General features: G+C 31.6%; 1 protein-coding gene across 1 annotated transcript; it reads right to left on the bottom strand.

The window, feature by feature from the left end:
- Positions 1-7,751: 7,751 nt before the first annotated feature.
- Positions 7,752-13,532, bottom strand: TRIADDRAFT_54442 (uncharacterized protein; the record flags this gene model as incomplete). Its single annotated transcript, XM_002110930.1, has 21 exons — positions 7,752-7,812; positions 8,642-8,687; positions 8,806-8,901; positions 9,008-9,101; positions 9,212-9,313; positions 9,565-9,639; positions 9,703-9,750; positions 9,799-9,845; positions 9,914-9,965; positions 10,095-10,159; positions 10,438-10,531; positions 10,605-10,691; positions 11,129-11,254; positions 11,364-11,468; positions 11,598-11,692; positions 11,787-11,832; positions 12,082-12,149; positions 12,242-12,291; positions 12,641-12,702; positions 13,090-13,170; positions 13,464-13,532. The coding sequence occupies 21 exons, from the start codon at positions 13,530-13,532 to the stop codon at positions 7,752-7,754; spliced, it is 1,569 nt and encodes a 522-aa protein (XP_002110966.1).
- Between the last annotated feature and the right edge of the window lie 1,604 nt (positions 13,533-15,136).

A 15,136-nucleotide genomic window follows, 5' to 3' on the forward strand; every position in this document is an offset into this window, starting at 1 on the left:
TTGCATCAACCAAAAGATTGATCTTGCATGCTATTGTTAATTTATTGTATTAGATGTTGATTTGTTTTGAAATGTTTTACCACCTGCAATAACAAATTCCAATTCAATATAGTCACCATATCATATTCTAGCCTTTTTCAAGTATAGTTTTCTTATCAATGACTACTAGATTTCATATCACGTTACATTCTCATCCATAATTATTCTTATGGGCAGCAGCTTCAAAATTAAATGTTAATGAAGATTCCATTTTTTGTTTTATTTAGGTGCATATTCTACATAAGTAGTAGATTTTGGTAACGAAGTTCTCTATATGATATTGAAAATGTTGATTATTAAATGTTTTTACAAATAATAAAATGGCTATAGATTAACTTATTTTGTAGTATTTTAATTAGTATGAGGCGTATTATCGCTTTATTATTATACTCTTGAAGAGGGACATAAATTCGAATGAAATCGCCATCAAGCTAAATTCCTATCATTAAAACGACAGCTTAAATGATTTGACTTTTTAATTCATTCTTAAATCATGCATGCTTGATTAACTATTAATTCTGATTGATTCTAGGCTGAATAGCATTCAATTGATGTTAATGCATATTTTAATCATACATATCTGATAATCTAACTTTGATTCTATTCTTATTGAATAACTTACATTTTTTATTGATATTGTTGAAGTGAAAGTATGCTTAAATACAAGAGTATTTAATTAATTAGCTAAATACCGATATTAAATTCTATAATTCTATAGGTGATAATTTTGAGCAATCTCTGCGATGTCAGTGTTCGTATTATCTCTATCTAAGCAATATTTGCTTGAAATAAGGTAAAATTTGAAAAGTAGAATTCGTCATTTCAAGTAATTTTTAAAGCCATGCTGCATTAAACCAAATCGGATAATAAGGCTTTCAATTTTTTGTCAATTAAAAACTATCCATTATTTCTCATAAAACTTTAAACAAATAATTTTGTAAACGTACGTTATCTATTTAAATCGCTTAGTAACTCGTCGCTATTGTCTCGGTACGGTTCAATTTCAAGATTGATATTCTATTTGCGTTAGAATTTTAGACTGAGATTACTTCTAAATTCAACTTACAGGCTTCAAGTAAACAGACGTTGACGAAAAATTAATACGCGTGGCTCATACTGCCAACAGTGGCAATGTTTCTTTCTTTATTTATTTTCATGTTCTTATACAGCTTACAGATTATAGAGCTATGTCCTTATTTCCAACCAGAATCTCTACAATGAACTATATGTAAATCTAAATACTGTAAATGATTAATTTTCCTATTCGAGTATTAATAACTTAGAATTCTTTATATGATTGTATACTATTGTGAGTATCAAGGGTTCTTAATCGTTGCATTAGGACATACTGCTTTCTTGACAATATAACAAGAAGGATTAGATTGAAAAATCAGCAATTATTCTATGGTTGTTTGTTGTTAGATGAAATGATGATTTCATAACATCATTACTTCTATCCGATCTATTGGCCCTTTATATTGTATTTAATGCTATTTTGATTTGGCTTACTCATCTAGTCAATTGTTAGACTTTATTTTTATATTATTTACGATATTTGTATCATTGAATCACTTGGACATATTACTAAAATAGACTGTAACAATCAATTTTCTTTTATAGCTTGTCATTACATTCTTCCTGTCCACGTACAGCCTGAATTACGAGATATCATGACTGAGATTTGGAATGAACAGCTGAACACGGCTTCAAATGCTGTATAGTATAAGCATTGGTTATGGTAATAATTTAATCCTTTAATTTTGTGATAGATTACGATTGTTGCGCTATCATCACTTGCGTAATCCAAAATAGCTATAAATTAACAAAATATTTTGTTACTGGCTGCAATTATAAATTTATATAAATCCAGAATACTCACTGAATAGATTAATAGCATAAAAAATGAAACATGAGCTAGAGATTCAAGAATTCATAACATTAACATTATGTTTGCTGAGTCAATCTGATCTAATGAATGATTTCTTATTTTTGCCTTAAGGTCGTATTGATTATCTTGACGCATTAACGATTGATGTCATTTAATTATTGTATGCTAGAGGTCAAAAATAGAAAATTTATAGGTTCAGATTTTAAGATCGAGGCATTTTTAACCGGATACATTACTGAATTTGCCTTATATGCTACTTATAGCAATTATAGGCCGTTAAATGATTTAATTTAAGTGGCCTGAGGATATGTCGTATCTATAGAACCGTTGTTTATTGTCCATGTAAATGATACTAATATCAAAATTCTCGGAACTCGGAAAGCCTTGATTGGTTTTTCTTGGATGAATAAAATCTTAATGAAGGACTTGGAAATCATATCATACAAATACACAATGCAATAGATTAGCATTTCTACTAAAAGTGATCTATATTTCCATATTAAAGAATATGCGAGAAACAAAACTGTATTCGTATATTCATATGCTTGGAAGACTATAAATTCGTTGAAATTCAGTTAGCTAAAAATTTAATACACTATTTCACAATTACATATCCATCCAGTTTTAGTCATCATTCTGCAGGCTCAAGTGATTAGTAGGATGAAAGCAATGAAAATCGATATTTTCGGTCGGATTATACAATATATTAAAACGGTCAAAGTCAACATCAAATAACCGCAACTATTCCTAGTAACAATAAGCGTAATTACTATTAAGTGTAGGTAAATCAATCAGCAAGTATTGCCCACGGCAATTTTGATATAATTATGATGAAACAAAAGAGATGGAAAAAGATGAAGTATTACCCGGATTTCGGTTGTAGATACTACCGGTATAACAGGCCATAATGAAGTCAATTTAAGATTATCGAAAAAGGAAAAGTCTTTATCATCCTTGAAATTACACTTAGTGGATATTTATTAAGTTTTCGATCTTTATAAATTAATAGCTGCATTACTTACTCTTATTTAGGCAAGTATGAAGTGATTATATAGGTACGTCTCAACGCTTGATTACCGTATAGTTACGTTGATGAACATTGAGTTGTTCAAAGCCGATATAGCATAGTATAGCGGCTGGGTAATCACAAAATAAATGACAAACTATAACCTGGATCCCACTTCTACGGAGTGTACTCAGTGTTTAGCTGCTACATCGAGAAAACTGTTTTTCAAGAAGTTACTTGTATACAAACAAATACATGTTTCTCATACCGCAAAATAAATGAAAGAATGAGAGCTGAAAATTATAAAGCTTGAAACTGAATCATTATTATAGATCAGTCAGTTGATTTAAGATTTGGTTATCTTTCGTGTTGCATTAAGCTTCTTTCAGCTAGCTAATGGCATACTTTCTGATGACTATAAGTATTCATATTGTGTGTTTTCGTATCATGTTATATAAATGTATATAACAAGCTATCGAAATATTTACTAGACTGATTTATGGATGTTTACATAACCTAGCATTAGAATGAGCTGGCGGCCTGAATGAAGTTAGAATTTAACAGTTTAGTTGGATGAGAAGAGATTGTATGTTCTTGGTTACAATATCGATGATTCCAAGATTACAGCGATCTATGGATTCGCTACTGTATAGTATTAGCCATGCTACAATCAGTGCGATACGCTATTCGTTGGTAGCTTCAGATTTGTATGGATTTTCTGGTGACTTTTTAAATTTGAGATATGCTCGTAAATAAATCAGCAATAGACTAAACATCGAACGTTATATAGGAACCAGTAAAATTATTTTACCCAAAAACGAAATTCTTTTCCGAAACGATCTAATTTGGAATCGAAGTTGTTCGGAAGTCTACCTTCCAGCACAGGTATATAACATTTTATACGGTAGCTGATCTGTAATCGAAACCATTTCCCGTAATCAAAATGGCTCTATAGCTACCATATTCTGCAATTCATTAATTGTGGCGTTTCTATTGTGAAATTAAAGTAGTGATTTGTTTATATAAAACATTACAGTCTGATATCTGTATTTAGCTGCAAAATTCTTGGATAACCAATTTTTTCTGATAATCATCATGACCTTTCGTGTAACTCATATCGTAGTAGTCTGCAAGACGCGTAAACTTATAGTAGCGATTAATAGTATGGTATTGTATAATTTTATTGCTGTAAATTTTCAATTGGATTTTAACTATTCTTTTAGCCTGTTTATTGTTAGTATACTCGTATGCGGCAGCAATGTTACAGAAATATTTTGGTTAAGAATGATAACTATGAATAGCAATACAATTATTATTGGATTCTCTAATTATTTATTATTATTGATTATGGCTATTAATATCTAATATGATATCATGTCTGTGATCAAAAAGAAGTTCATTACAGTTCGGATTTATAGTTTGCCGTTGAAGAGATGATAACATCAAACAACAAGTATGATCTTCTACGATGCTGCTAAGAACTGAACTCCAGAATTGCTCAGAATTGAGCAATCGTAATGCTTTTAAAATTTAATAATAAAAGATGATTGATAACAAAACAACAATAGTAACTTAATTCAGAGTAACATGTACCCTGGAGTTTATTGCTTTAGGCTTATAGTAACATTATTCTTCTCGAATTATACTATATCATTACCAGGTTTAATACCTACCCAATTATTGCTTAAATTGTATTGTTACCACCTTATCAGTACACATGTTTGTAATTAATGATACTCTTTTATTCCAGACAATACATTATAAGATCAGTAGGAAAATTTCGTGGGAAAACATCTGCATGAAAGTGATGGGGTTGGCTATTAATAGCATTCAAATTGCATCTTTATACTTATGATCGAGGCATTAAAAAATAACATTAAACGTCTTGATGTCTGACAGTTTAATACATTGATGTATTAATTATTAATCATATGACGGCACAAACCTATTGCGGTAGTAATATAGTTTGAGATCACGATAAGAATATAATATTTTTATGATATGGCCATTAAGGGTACAGTATACCACCAATCTAGCATATTTAGTATGCTAGTTAACGATTGAAATCTAAACTCCAAATTTAAGTAGCAGCACTGCAACATTTATTAAATTCTCATCAAGTGATCATATATAGCTAGTTGATGATATAGCAGGAAGCAGTAACCTTTGTTAAAAGCATAGTGGAAAATTTAAAAAATCCTGGTCACCAAGACCTTCAACACCTATAATCTTACAGGAAATAAAATAAATATATTTATCAGATTTAAAAAATTTTTAATCATAAATCCCATTTATAGGACATTGCGTAATTCTGGTAACAGTAAACGGTAATTTCCAGTAAATTCTTATGCTAAGCACAGATAAATTTTAAATATAATGAAGTAAAATAATAATTTCTCAAAGTTCATACAATGAAATGATTTTTAATAGCACCTGTACTACTGTAAATGAGCTTTTATTAATAACTTGTTACAGCAATTTGCGGTGTGGAGAAAATTTATTTGTTAGTGTTATCTAAACTTTAACAAATGCAATCGTGATGCACACGTAATTTTATATGAAACAGAATCTAGTAACTGAATGATCCCCCATTTATATAGTTTAAAAAATGCAAGGGATGTATACCAAATTGATGTTATGTTTACTACATGATTAAGAACGAATTCAGCTATTCAAGATTATGTAATGCCATAAAAGAAAATTCAAAGAATTAAATACATCCTCAAGGCTAATTAAATCTTGATAAGAAAGTTAATTATATACGTATTGCCCTTTTAATACAAAACTTGACTATTGTTGCACTAGATGCACCTGGATTGTATAGCAACGTTATTACTTTTCCCTTAGCTACTGTATCCTAAAAGACGACATGAAGATTTCTATCGTACAGATTTTTAACAGCTACTCTTAGAAACAGTAGCTAGATAATGTGTTTACAGTGTAGAAGATTTGATAATATTGTGATTACAAATCTACTTCATAAAGGAATCATATCTAGGAGAAAAAATAAAAGTATACGGCGCGATATGTGAGAGGCTATGGTTCAGTAGAATTAATGTTAAATTCTGTAGCAGGCTTAAGAACTTTAGAATTGATTTTTAAAAGTTGGTAAATTGGTATTTTAACAAATTGTAGTATATAAATTCGAGAAATAAATAGAATTAGATTTATTTAAATGATAAAAAATGTGCATTCCGAATGAAATAAAATACGTACTTGAAAATTATAATGAGTGATAGTTGAGTTTTGATTTGGCTCTTTCAAGTAATCTATAGTTATGATCACACTATAACACACCCATTGCAGTTATAGTTTTTAGACTTACCTGGCTGACGTATATTATATTATCATATATATCAGGTTAAAATATCATTCATCGATATTCTCTCCTGAGTCAGCTTAAGAACTACTGACGTTAGCACTGGTATAGTTTTATAATAATAAGATACTAGTTTTTTTTGGTAAGGATGCACTAATCTTATCTTTACCTTAGACAGTTACATTGGAGTTATAAGCATTGATATCATACTTGTATAGCTTTAAAATAGATAAGATTTTTAAGGAACGCTCGCACATGCTCAATCTTCTTTGGTAGATAAAAGAGGTACTTAAAAGTATTTTAGAAATGCATTGCATGAAAATAACTATCCTGTCTTTCGTATCTCTAATCTTAATACATAATAATATAGTGTTAAATTAACGTTTTATCTTTCGCGTGTGAATGCGTAACAATTTGAGCATAAGGTATAGATAAAATTAAAGATATTATCACTCCTAGTCTTCTACATTTAGGAAGCTACCAGCTTAGACATCGATTGATTTGATTTACTTGCTAATATTGAAAGATGATGCAGCTAAAGCTGTAATATTAATGGTTCTCAAGAAAACGCAATGCCGTCGATACTCTATTGGACTAATAATTTATTGCACGAGCCACGTAACTGCAGGCACCGATAACTGGACTGATGTTTTACATACGAATACACAGAGATAGCGTGCAGGTACATCTACAATAGCTTAATCTACGGCTTAGGTTGTGGCATAATGTGTTGTATATAATATACACGGACATACCGTATATGTTCCTAATATGTAATCTGTTTTTCGCATTTATGGTGATCTAAGATTCGACTTAACAATCCTGTACAGTATAGTTATTCCATGTGCTCAGTATAATAATATGGGCATGTAAATATGAAATATGTGAATTGTATCACTAATAAAACTCTACAGGATTAAATAATTGTTATAAGGCATAAATCGATAAATAAGACGCGATATTACGTTATCGGTGGTAGAGTACACATATGCTCTACAGCAAGAATCATGTCTTTACAATATACGCTCCTTAAGTGAATATATCTATACTTAAACTATTGCCTTAGTAAAGTATAGATCAAAACGATGCACATAACGGTGTAGAGTTCAATGTTTGTGATCATGTAATTCATTATTAATTGAATTCATCAAACCCATAAATAATTACATCACAATATGATACTTTTTCGACTTGTATGGAAATATAGTATGTAAAGCATGCCATCGTACGTTTAAAGCACTGTAAGTTATTAGGAATAAATACGGTATATTGCAAAAGCGTGTAAGATCCATTATCACTGGAGAAAACATGAAATAGCACGTACCTTGGACGTTATGAAGTCTCAATGGTTAACTACTAAACTTACCAAGGACTACCTGCCTTCAGTCTACAACTGTCTAACTTATTACATGAGAACGTACAATTTATATATACAATTCTTAAAATTTTACAGATTAAAACGAGTTTATTTAATACTTGTATTTGTTGCGGAGCGGAAGCTACTGTATTCTGTCATACGCACAGAGGGTGCAAGGCATGTCTTTAACTATTTCACGGTGTCTAATTTATTTGTTTTACGATTACATCAATTAATGATTTATTATTTCACATTGTAGCACAGAATAGATCTACTAGGTCTAATAGGCCATAGCTTATATGTATATATAACATATATATATAGTCGTATATGCATAATAGTTTCTGGATGTAAGCAAGGATGAAAATCTTTTAGTAAACATACTTTCATGAATGAATTTCGACTGCTAAAAAATTTCAATTGGGATCATCGCCTAAACTGTTCAGAGCATTTGATTATATAGAATATAGAATATATTCAACTTATATTTAAATCTTACATACATAAACAGTCTCTGGATATAGACAATGGAAAAATCTTTTAGTAAAGAATTTCAAACGGGATCATTGCTTCAACTGCTCAGGTTATTTGATTATCGTTAATTCAAGTTATATTTAAATCTTGTAATCATAGATAGCAGACATTGCTACTGCGGTCTACATTGTCATGACGCTTAACTTCATACGCATGCCTGCATATAGAACAAGGTCAACTTAGCCTTTTTAGCTTTCATACTATAGTTGATAGGATTATCATTCCTTCGACCCGCTGAGAATAGTTCACCAGTATATATATTGTAGCAAAAACAGTGCATAAATAACTTTTTAAGGTAAATCAATAGCTAGGGTAGAAATTTCAGTTGTCGTTATAGATGTTACAGTGTATGCAGTCCCAGCTACGCAAAAGATAAAATGTTTCCGGTACACATAATTTACTGCATGTGGGCAGAATTAAAATTTAGGCGTAGACTTATTTAAATCTCTTTCCACGTCAATTTCCTTTCATGCACTGTTGATTACATCTTTCAATAACCTTTCACTGTTAGTGACTGATGTTGTGGCGATCAAAAATTCAGTATCTAAAGAATTTCAGGAATTACATGATATAGCATTACTTTTTTGTACTAATCAAACGCTCTGACTGTTAAAAATTGGATTGATTGAATGATGCTATTTTTATCGTGCATTTTCACTTACTAAGCTGTTTTCCGAGAAAACGTAGAGCAGCTATTTCGGAGTATGTACAACCCCCAATGAAATATACCATAACAATGGGAGTTTGTCGATTTGCGCCTATATAAATCGATTAGTAAATTACTGAATATAAGATACCTAAAGTTATGCATCATCATTGACGGCTAATACAGGTGAAGTTAAAAAATATCGACATGTTACATACTGATGGTAGATGCGTTGATAATGCAAGAACAGTCACAATTTAGAATTTTGCCAATATCATCATCATCTCTGAATGAATTTGGGAATGTGAGCACCTATAATAATTAATTATGGTACGATCAGATATCTATATCTAGGTCTTCCCAGGACATTAAGATCGTTTAACCTTAACCAAAGCGATAATAAATCTATATAGTATTCTTACATGCTCAATTAATTTACAACTCATCGGGGCATATTGACCGCCGTGAATGTATGCCATGCTTTTGGGCTTAGATAAATCAACTTCCGTCGGTGTTTTAGGAATCTAGTAAAAGCAAGATTTCTATTATAGACATTATATAATCTATAATTCTATATACGTAATTACAAGTTTACGCAAAGAAAGGCCAAGTTTTATTCAGACTTACTAAGCCCAGTTTCTTGCAAATGGCTTTGAATTTATTTTTTTTCTGTTAATTTTCATGTAATTATGTACATACAAAGTTTAGATTGAATAAAAGTCAAATATGAGAAGCGAAGGCAACATCTTAAAGCGATCTTTAAGATTAAACTTACGGTTGTTTGTTCCGTAAATAAGCCAGATTTTTTTAATACATACTGGGTAGAAACTAGCTTGTCGTAACCGTGACTCTACAGCGGGGAAATATGGACATTAATAATGGATCATCTGTAATGTTTGTTTACGAACAGTACCAGTTGACATCTTGTCGCTTCGCTGACGGAGATACTACATTTAACTTTCTATTTTTAATATAACAATTAATGCAGTAGTAATATAACGATTTCTACCTGTAAAAACTGTAGCCATAGTGAATGATATTGAGCTGATGGTAGACCTAGAGTATATTAGGCAGGCATTGTGAAACTTTCTATTGTTATAATATTGCATGAAGGATAAATTTACCATCATGAGTGACGGAATAGAGGCACATAAGTCTTAAAGCGGAGGTAATATCCTATAGAAAAGTTATAATATTTAATTTTCTGTATCACATTACACTGGATTATTTCTGTTACAGTAAACCAATCAGCAATAAAATTCGTCATTAAACGAATATCTAATTTCTGTTGAAAATATCAGAAACCTTATCTATGATACAAGTTTCAATAAAATCAAGGCACTCTTTTTCATTCGTTCCAGCTAGCATATCTGTCATATCAATCAGAGTTGCCATGAACACTACTGTTCAAAATATACTCAAAATATCGACTATAAATCAGTGGTAATTTAAAGTAACTCTAGTGGGTCGATCATGCTACGTACAACTTTCTTGCGTTAGTAAGTATTCCAAATTTTCTTTCGTCTTTGTAGTCATTAAATTTTCACACAATGATAAATCTGGTGGGTTTTTTGTAGTAATGTAATGAATTAATTACAAAAATAAATTCAGTGGCCGCTTTCATAGGAAATCACTAAGTGATGCTTACGTCCAGTTAAAGATTTATGTTGACTTTGCAAATCCTTAAATTCGTTTCGTACGAAATCTTTTAATCCACTTACACTTTTGTAATCATGGCGTTTCTATTGTGATGAAAGAAATAAAGATTGTAGAATAATTATCAACATTACTATACGTATTTGATTGTATACAAACATCGTATCCTGATTGAATTTCTTTCGCTCGCTCTCGGATAATTCCGAAGACTGTAGTAATATGACTATCCCTAATGTTAGCAAAAATCTGAAGAAGACACACATAATGATTATAGTAATGTATCTACTAAGATAGTACGAGTTAGGATTGCAACGCTTTAATTAAAGTATGTGGATGTACCTGGTCGCTGGAATTTAATAGCATTTTTATACTACCCTTTCCTACGTTACTGGACGGACCTAAGACAAGGTAACCTATAGAGTAGATCGATCAAATGCCGTAACAAAATATCAGTATCAATTAGCCACTACATATATTATCAGTACAATAACTGAGAATTTCAACAGTGTAACCAAACTGACCGTTTTCGATACCAAATGTATCGTCGATGATTCCTTGATACGTAACTTGAGTTAATAGAGGTGAAATATAATCCACGTCTAATGGGCAAAGTAAAGTTAAATACAATCAGTTGTGTACGAATGCCCTAAATAATTTGATCATTGCCTGTTTTCTACTCGTACGTCTATTCTGTACTTGCCTCGATCTATCATAATAAGAGTATCAAGTTTCGTAGCAGATACATCTGCCATTACGTTAGGATCTGAATCTACGTTTTTGGCTAGGACTTCAGCTAAGTTCCATATTTTCTGTAATAAATTTCGTCAGAGTGTGCACATTACGGTAAGTCGTCACAGTACTTTCATGATAAAAGCGCTCGTCTCGATTTACCATTTAACTGTAAAAATTATTTGTTACCTTGGAATAGTCTCCGATTGTGTAAACTCGATTAAATTCTCCAAACAACGATTGCGAGCTAACCAAAGATTGGGCTATACTTTTAATCCAGGATCGGTCACGATGCTATAAAAATTAGAGGGTCAATGTAATGTACGATTGCAATTATATTACAAAGGTCGATAACCTTATCTCTAGCATACTGTAAATTCATGATGGTCAAATCAAGAATTGTTTACTGTACTGTAATCTTACAGCAAAGTAGCTTGGGAATATAGCTGGTACTTCGAATGACAATAAATCTTTATCCATAGGTATTAATTCCAAGTCTAATACTTCAATTGTAACATCTATAACGTAGCAATCAGTGTGATAGTTTGACTCCTAATGACGTTGGTTAATAGGTAGATGGGTACAATCCAAATAGATTTGAAGATAATTTACCTCCATAAATTCCTTCCTGTTCTAGGTAAACTTCACAAGCATAGAACTATGGCAAACATAAAGTTATGATTAATTTCATACAGTTAAACGATGCATTTAATTATTTTCTCTACTGATAAATGAATATTGCATCAGGTTTTGTGTAAACACATGATTGATAGTACACAATAAACTTTGCCTAAAAAAAGCCTGCGGTGATTCAGATATTAAGGTATGCGATTGAATCAATCCCCGCTGGATCGGCACAGCATTTAGCTGTACGGTTAGCTAGCTATTCAAAGTTTTAATTTGATACCTTGCATGGAGTAAAAATGATTTTATATGATTTCCTAGTGCCATTTCTCTTGTCGCAGCTGATTCTTTCTTAATATTTCAGAATAAATATCGTCAAGGCACCGGTTGTTATCGGCTAAAGATATGTTGAGGAGAATCTTGAATTATGAGTAGCAATATACCTGAGATCATCTTGAGGTTTGTAATGTTTGGACGAGTAACGTATATAAGGCTGTAAATTAAGAGGAAATCGTTAATATGATATTATTTATTTATAAGTCATTAACAGTATGTTATATAAAATTTATATTAAAAATCCATCAGTAAAATCATACTAGATGCAAGTGTCATTGCAATATTTGACTGCGTAGCAATTATTACTAATTCCTGAGCATAAATTGACAATCTAGATGGCAGCGATTAATGCGGTATGTTAATCCTATACACTACTATTACCCACGATTTATTTTCTTATTATATCGTAGTAGATACAATAACTGCTAGTGCTTAGCAAATTTTTAAATTGGACTCTTTTAACTACAGTATCATAATGATAAACAAATAAATGTAAATAAACTTACTTTTCCGTGACGATATTAATCATGGATGGTTCTAGCCGGTAGACTTTGTTAACACCATGGCGCTGATACGTCAATGCGTAATATCAAAAACAATTTTGTAAGATAATCTAGTAACTTTAAAGCGGGATGATCATGACAAGTATTTTTAATGGTGAAACAACTATTCATAAGCGTACGTGACTATCTATACTTCCGATAGATATTACAGTATAACAAAATTTTATGCACTTGTATAGGTTGTGGGTGAGCAGTGATGTAAAAAGCACAAATGGATATACTAAGAGGGAAATACGCACATGAAAGTACAGCGTGGTAACATCAGCAGAATAGCATCTAATCGATATTAAGTAGTATAATAACAAAACTAGTGTAAACTAGCTTGCAAGTTTAGAAGCTATCGAGTTTGTGTCGATATTGTAATGTATTAAGCCAGGCTAAGCTATCCTTACCTTTAACGTTTGGAAATTCGCTACGAAATCAAATAAGCGGATAATTCTACTATCTATGATGACATCTTTATCTCCGGATTCCTAATCACTCATGCAAATTAGATCTATTTAACTTCAAATTTAATTAAAGTACTGTTGTACCCTGTCAACAACCAGATTATCATAAAAATAGAATTGAAATCATTCCAATGTAATCTGCTTATATCCTTGCAATTGATTCGATGCCTACAATGTATCCTCTTTTAATACTATGCTTAAGATATCAATGTACTGTAATATCAGTAATAAAATGATATGAAATGCTCATTAAATTCGTAAAATATCCAACACTTGACAAAAGACCCAACTTGAGACTGATTCACTAAGATTAATACCGTTTCGAGCAAGGAGATGAGACGAGCTTCCGCTAGCTTTTTCAAGACGGATAAATCTGGTAAAGTCATTGCAGTACCGTCTATTTTGTCAGGACGTTCTCAGTAATGTAAAGAATGATGTTGTAAATGCTGTCAATGTTTTCTCAGTTGTATGGGGAGAAGAATAGCAAACTTTGCTGAATTTAGTTGTGATCTGAAATAAAATTGACTTCCATCTAAAGCATAATAAGAGTTTCAGCAGGAGCCGTTATTGAAAGGCTGCAGGTTGTGCAGGACTTCTGATAGGTACTGGTACTGTACGCTGAACACTGAGTGTACAGTACATTGAAAACTTTATCTTCATCTAACAGCTCGTCTGGTGTCTCGTCCGTCAGTGTCTGGCAGAGATTACAGTACAGTACTGTACACTTCTAGAGCGAAGTACTGTACACTGTATCGTAAACAGATTAGTACAGTACTGTACTGTATACTGTGTACAGTACAGTACTGTACTGTACTGTACGCAATTAAAACATGCTTACAGTATAAGTACTGTACCGCATTACACACCTTCTACTGCAATAAAAGTGTCATAATCAACTGTCTTAGTCAAAGGGTAATTTGTTCGAGGTATTTTCGAAAAGGCTTTTGCAAGAATAGCAGAGCAATAATTAATTGATTACTACAAGAATTTAGTCTAAAGTATTCCGAGCTCAAAGCGAAGCAAAGTCTCTTCTCTCCGCTTGAGCTCATCTCTGCAGTTCTTAAATACATTTGGCTAAATCTACATTTAGGACAACTTCAATTAATGTACAATCACACTTGAGTCATCAAACAGAACATTTTTATCTCAAAGAGAACATCATCTTCTACAATCGAAATCATTCTACTGAAGATATCACTACTGTACTCTTCTACTAATGTCCAGCACCTTTCGGTGTTAGTACTACATTAAAGCTGAAAGTGAGTAAATACTGGTTGAGTAAAGTGTCTATTTTTTTCCATTGCAAACGCAAGGTATATCAGAAGCTGTAAACATTTTCTACACTAGTTCACCAGTACAGTACGAAGTGGATAATACTGCTTTGCAACAACTCGATGAGCTGAAGCATTAATTTACTCCACTGTGCTGCGCGCAGACTGGACAGTGTACATGCCGCATAGGTCCTCAGTAATGCAATGAATGTGGAATCCACAATTGTGGATAGCTTCAGCAGTTTACACATAAATCAGTGTTAAATACGGAGATAAATAGGGGACGCTAATGAAGATATTAAAAGGGTAATGCATTTCTTGACCGATTTATTCATATAATAATAAAATAATACATGTTAATGTTACAGAAATATCAAAACAAACTAATGCTTATTTCTTTGTTTCTCAAAATACAAAAATCCTCTACTAAAATGTTGAATTTCAGCTTTACACATTAATGAATGGTTGCTTTATGTTGGGATGTTAACCTTTAATGTTTTGTCCGCTATGCTTGGTAATGAATTAACTATGAGAAAATACATCTATGCTCAATTACTATTTTAGAATTATGTATGACATTTGTTTTATCAGTAAAAGCATAGTAAAAGTAACTCTTCAGAAATACATAAGAAAATTAAGTATACGTATGCTCTCAAACTACGATTGTAAATCAATTGATAGTAAATTGATTAGTATATAATGACGTGGAAAGATCCTAC

Source organism: Trichoplax adhaerens, genomic scaffold (assembly GCF_000150275.1).
Source record: "Trichoplax adhaerens TRIADscaffold_3 genomic scaffold, whole genome shotgun sequence".
Taxonomy (NCBI): domain Eukaryota; kingdom Metazoa; phylum Placozoa; class Uniplacotomia; order Trichoplacea; family Trichoplacidae; genus Trichoplax; species Trichoplax adhaerens.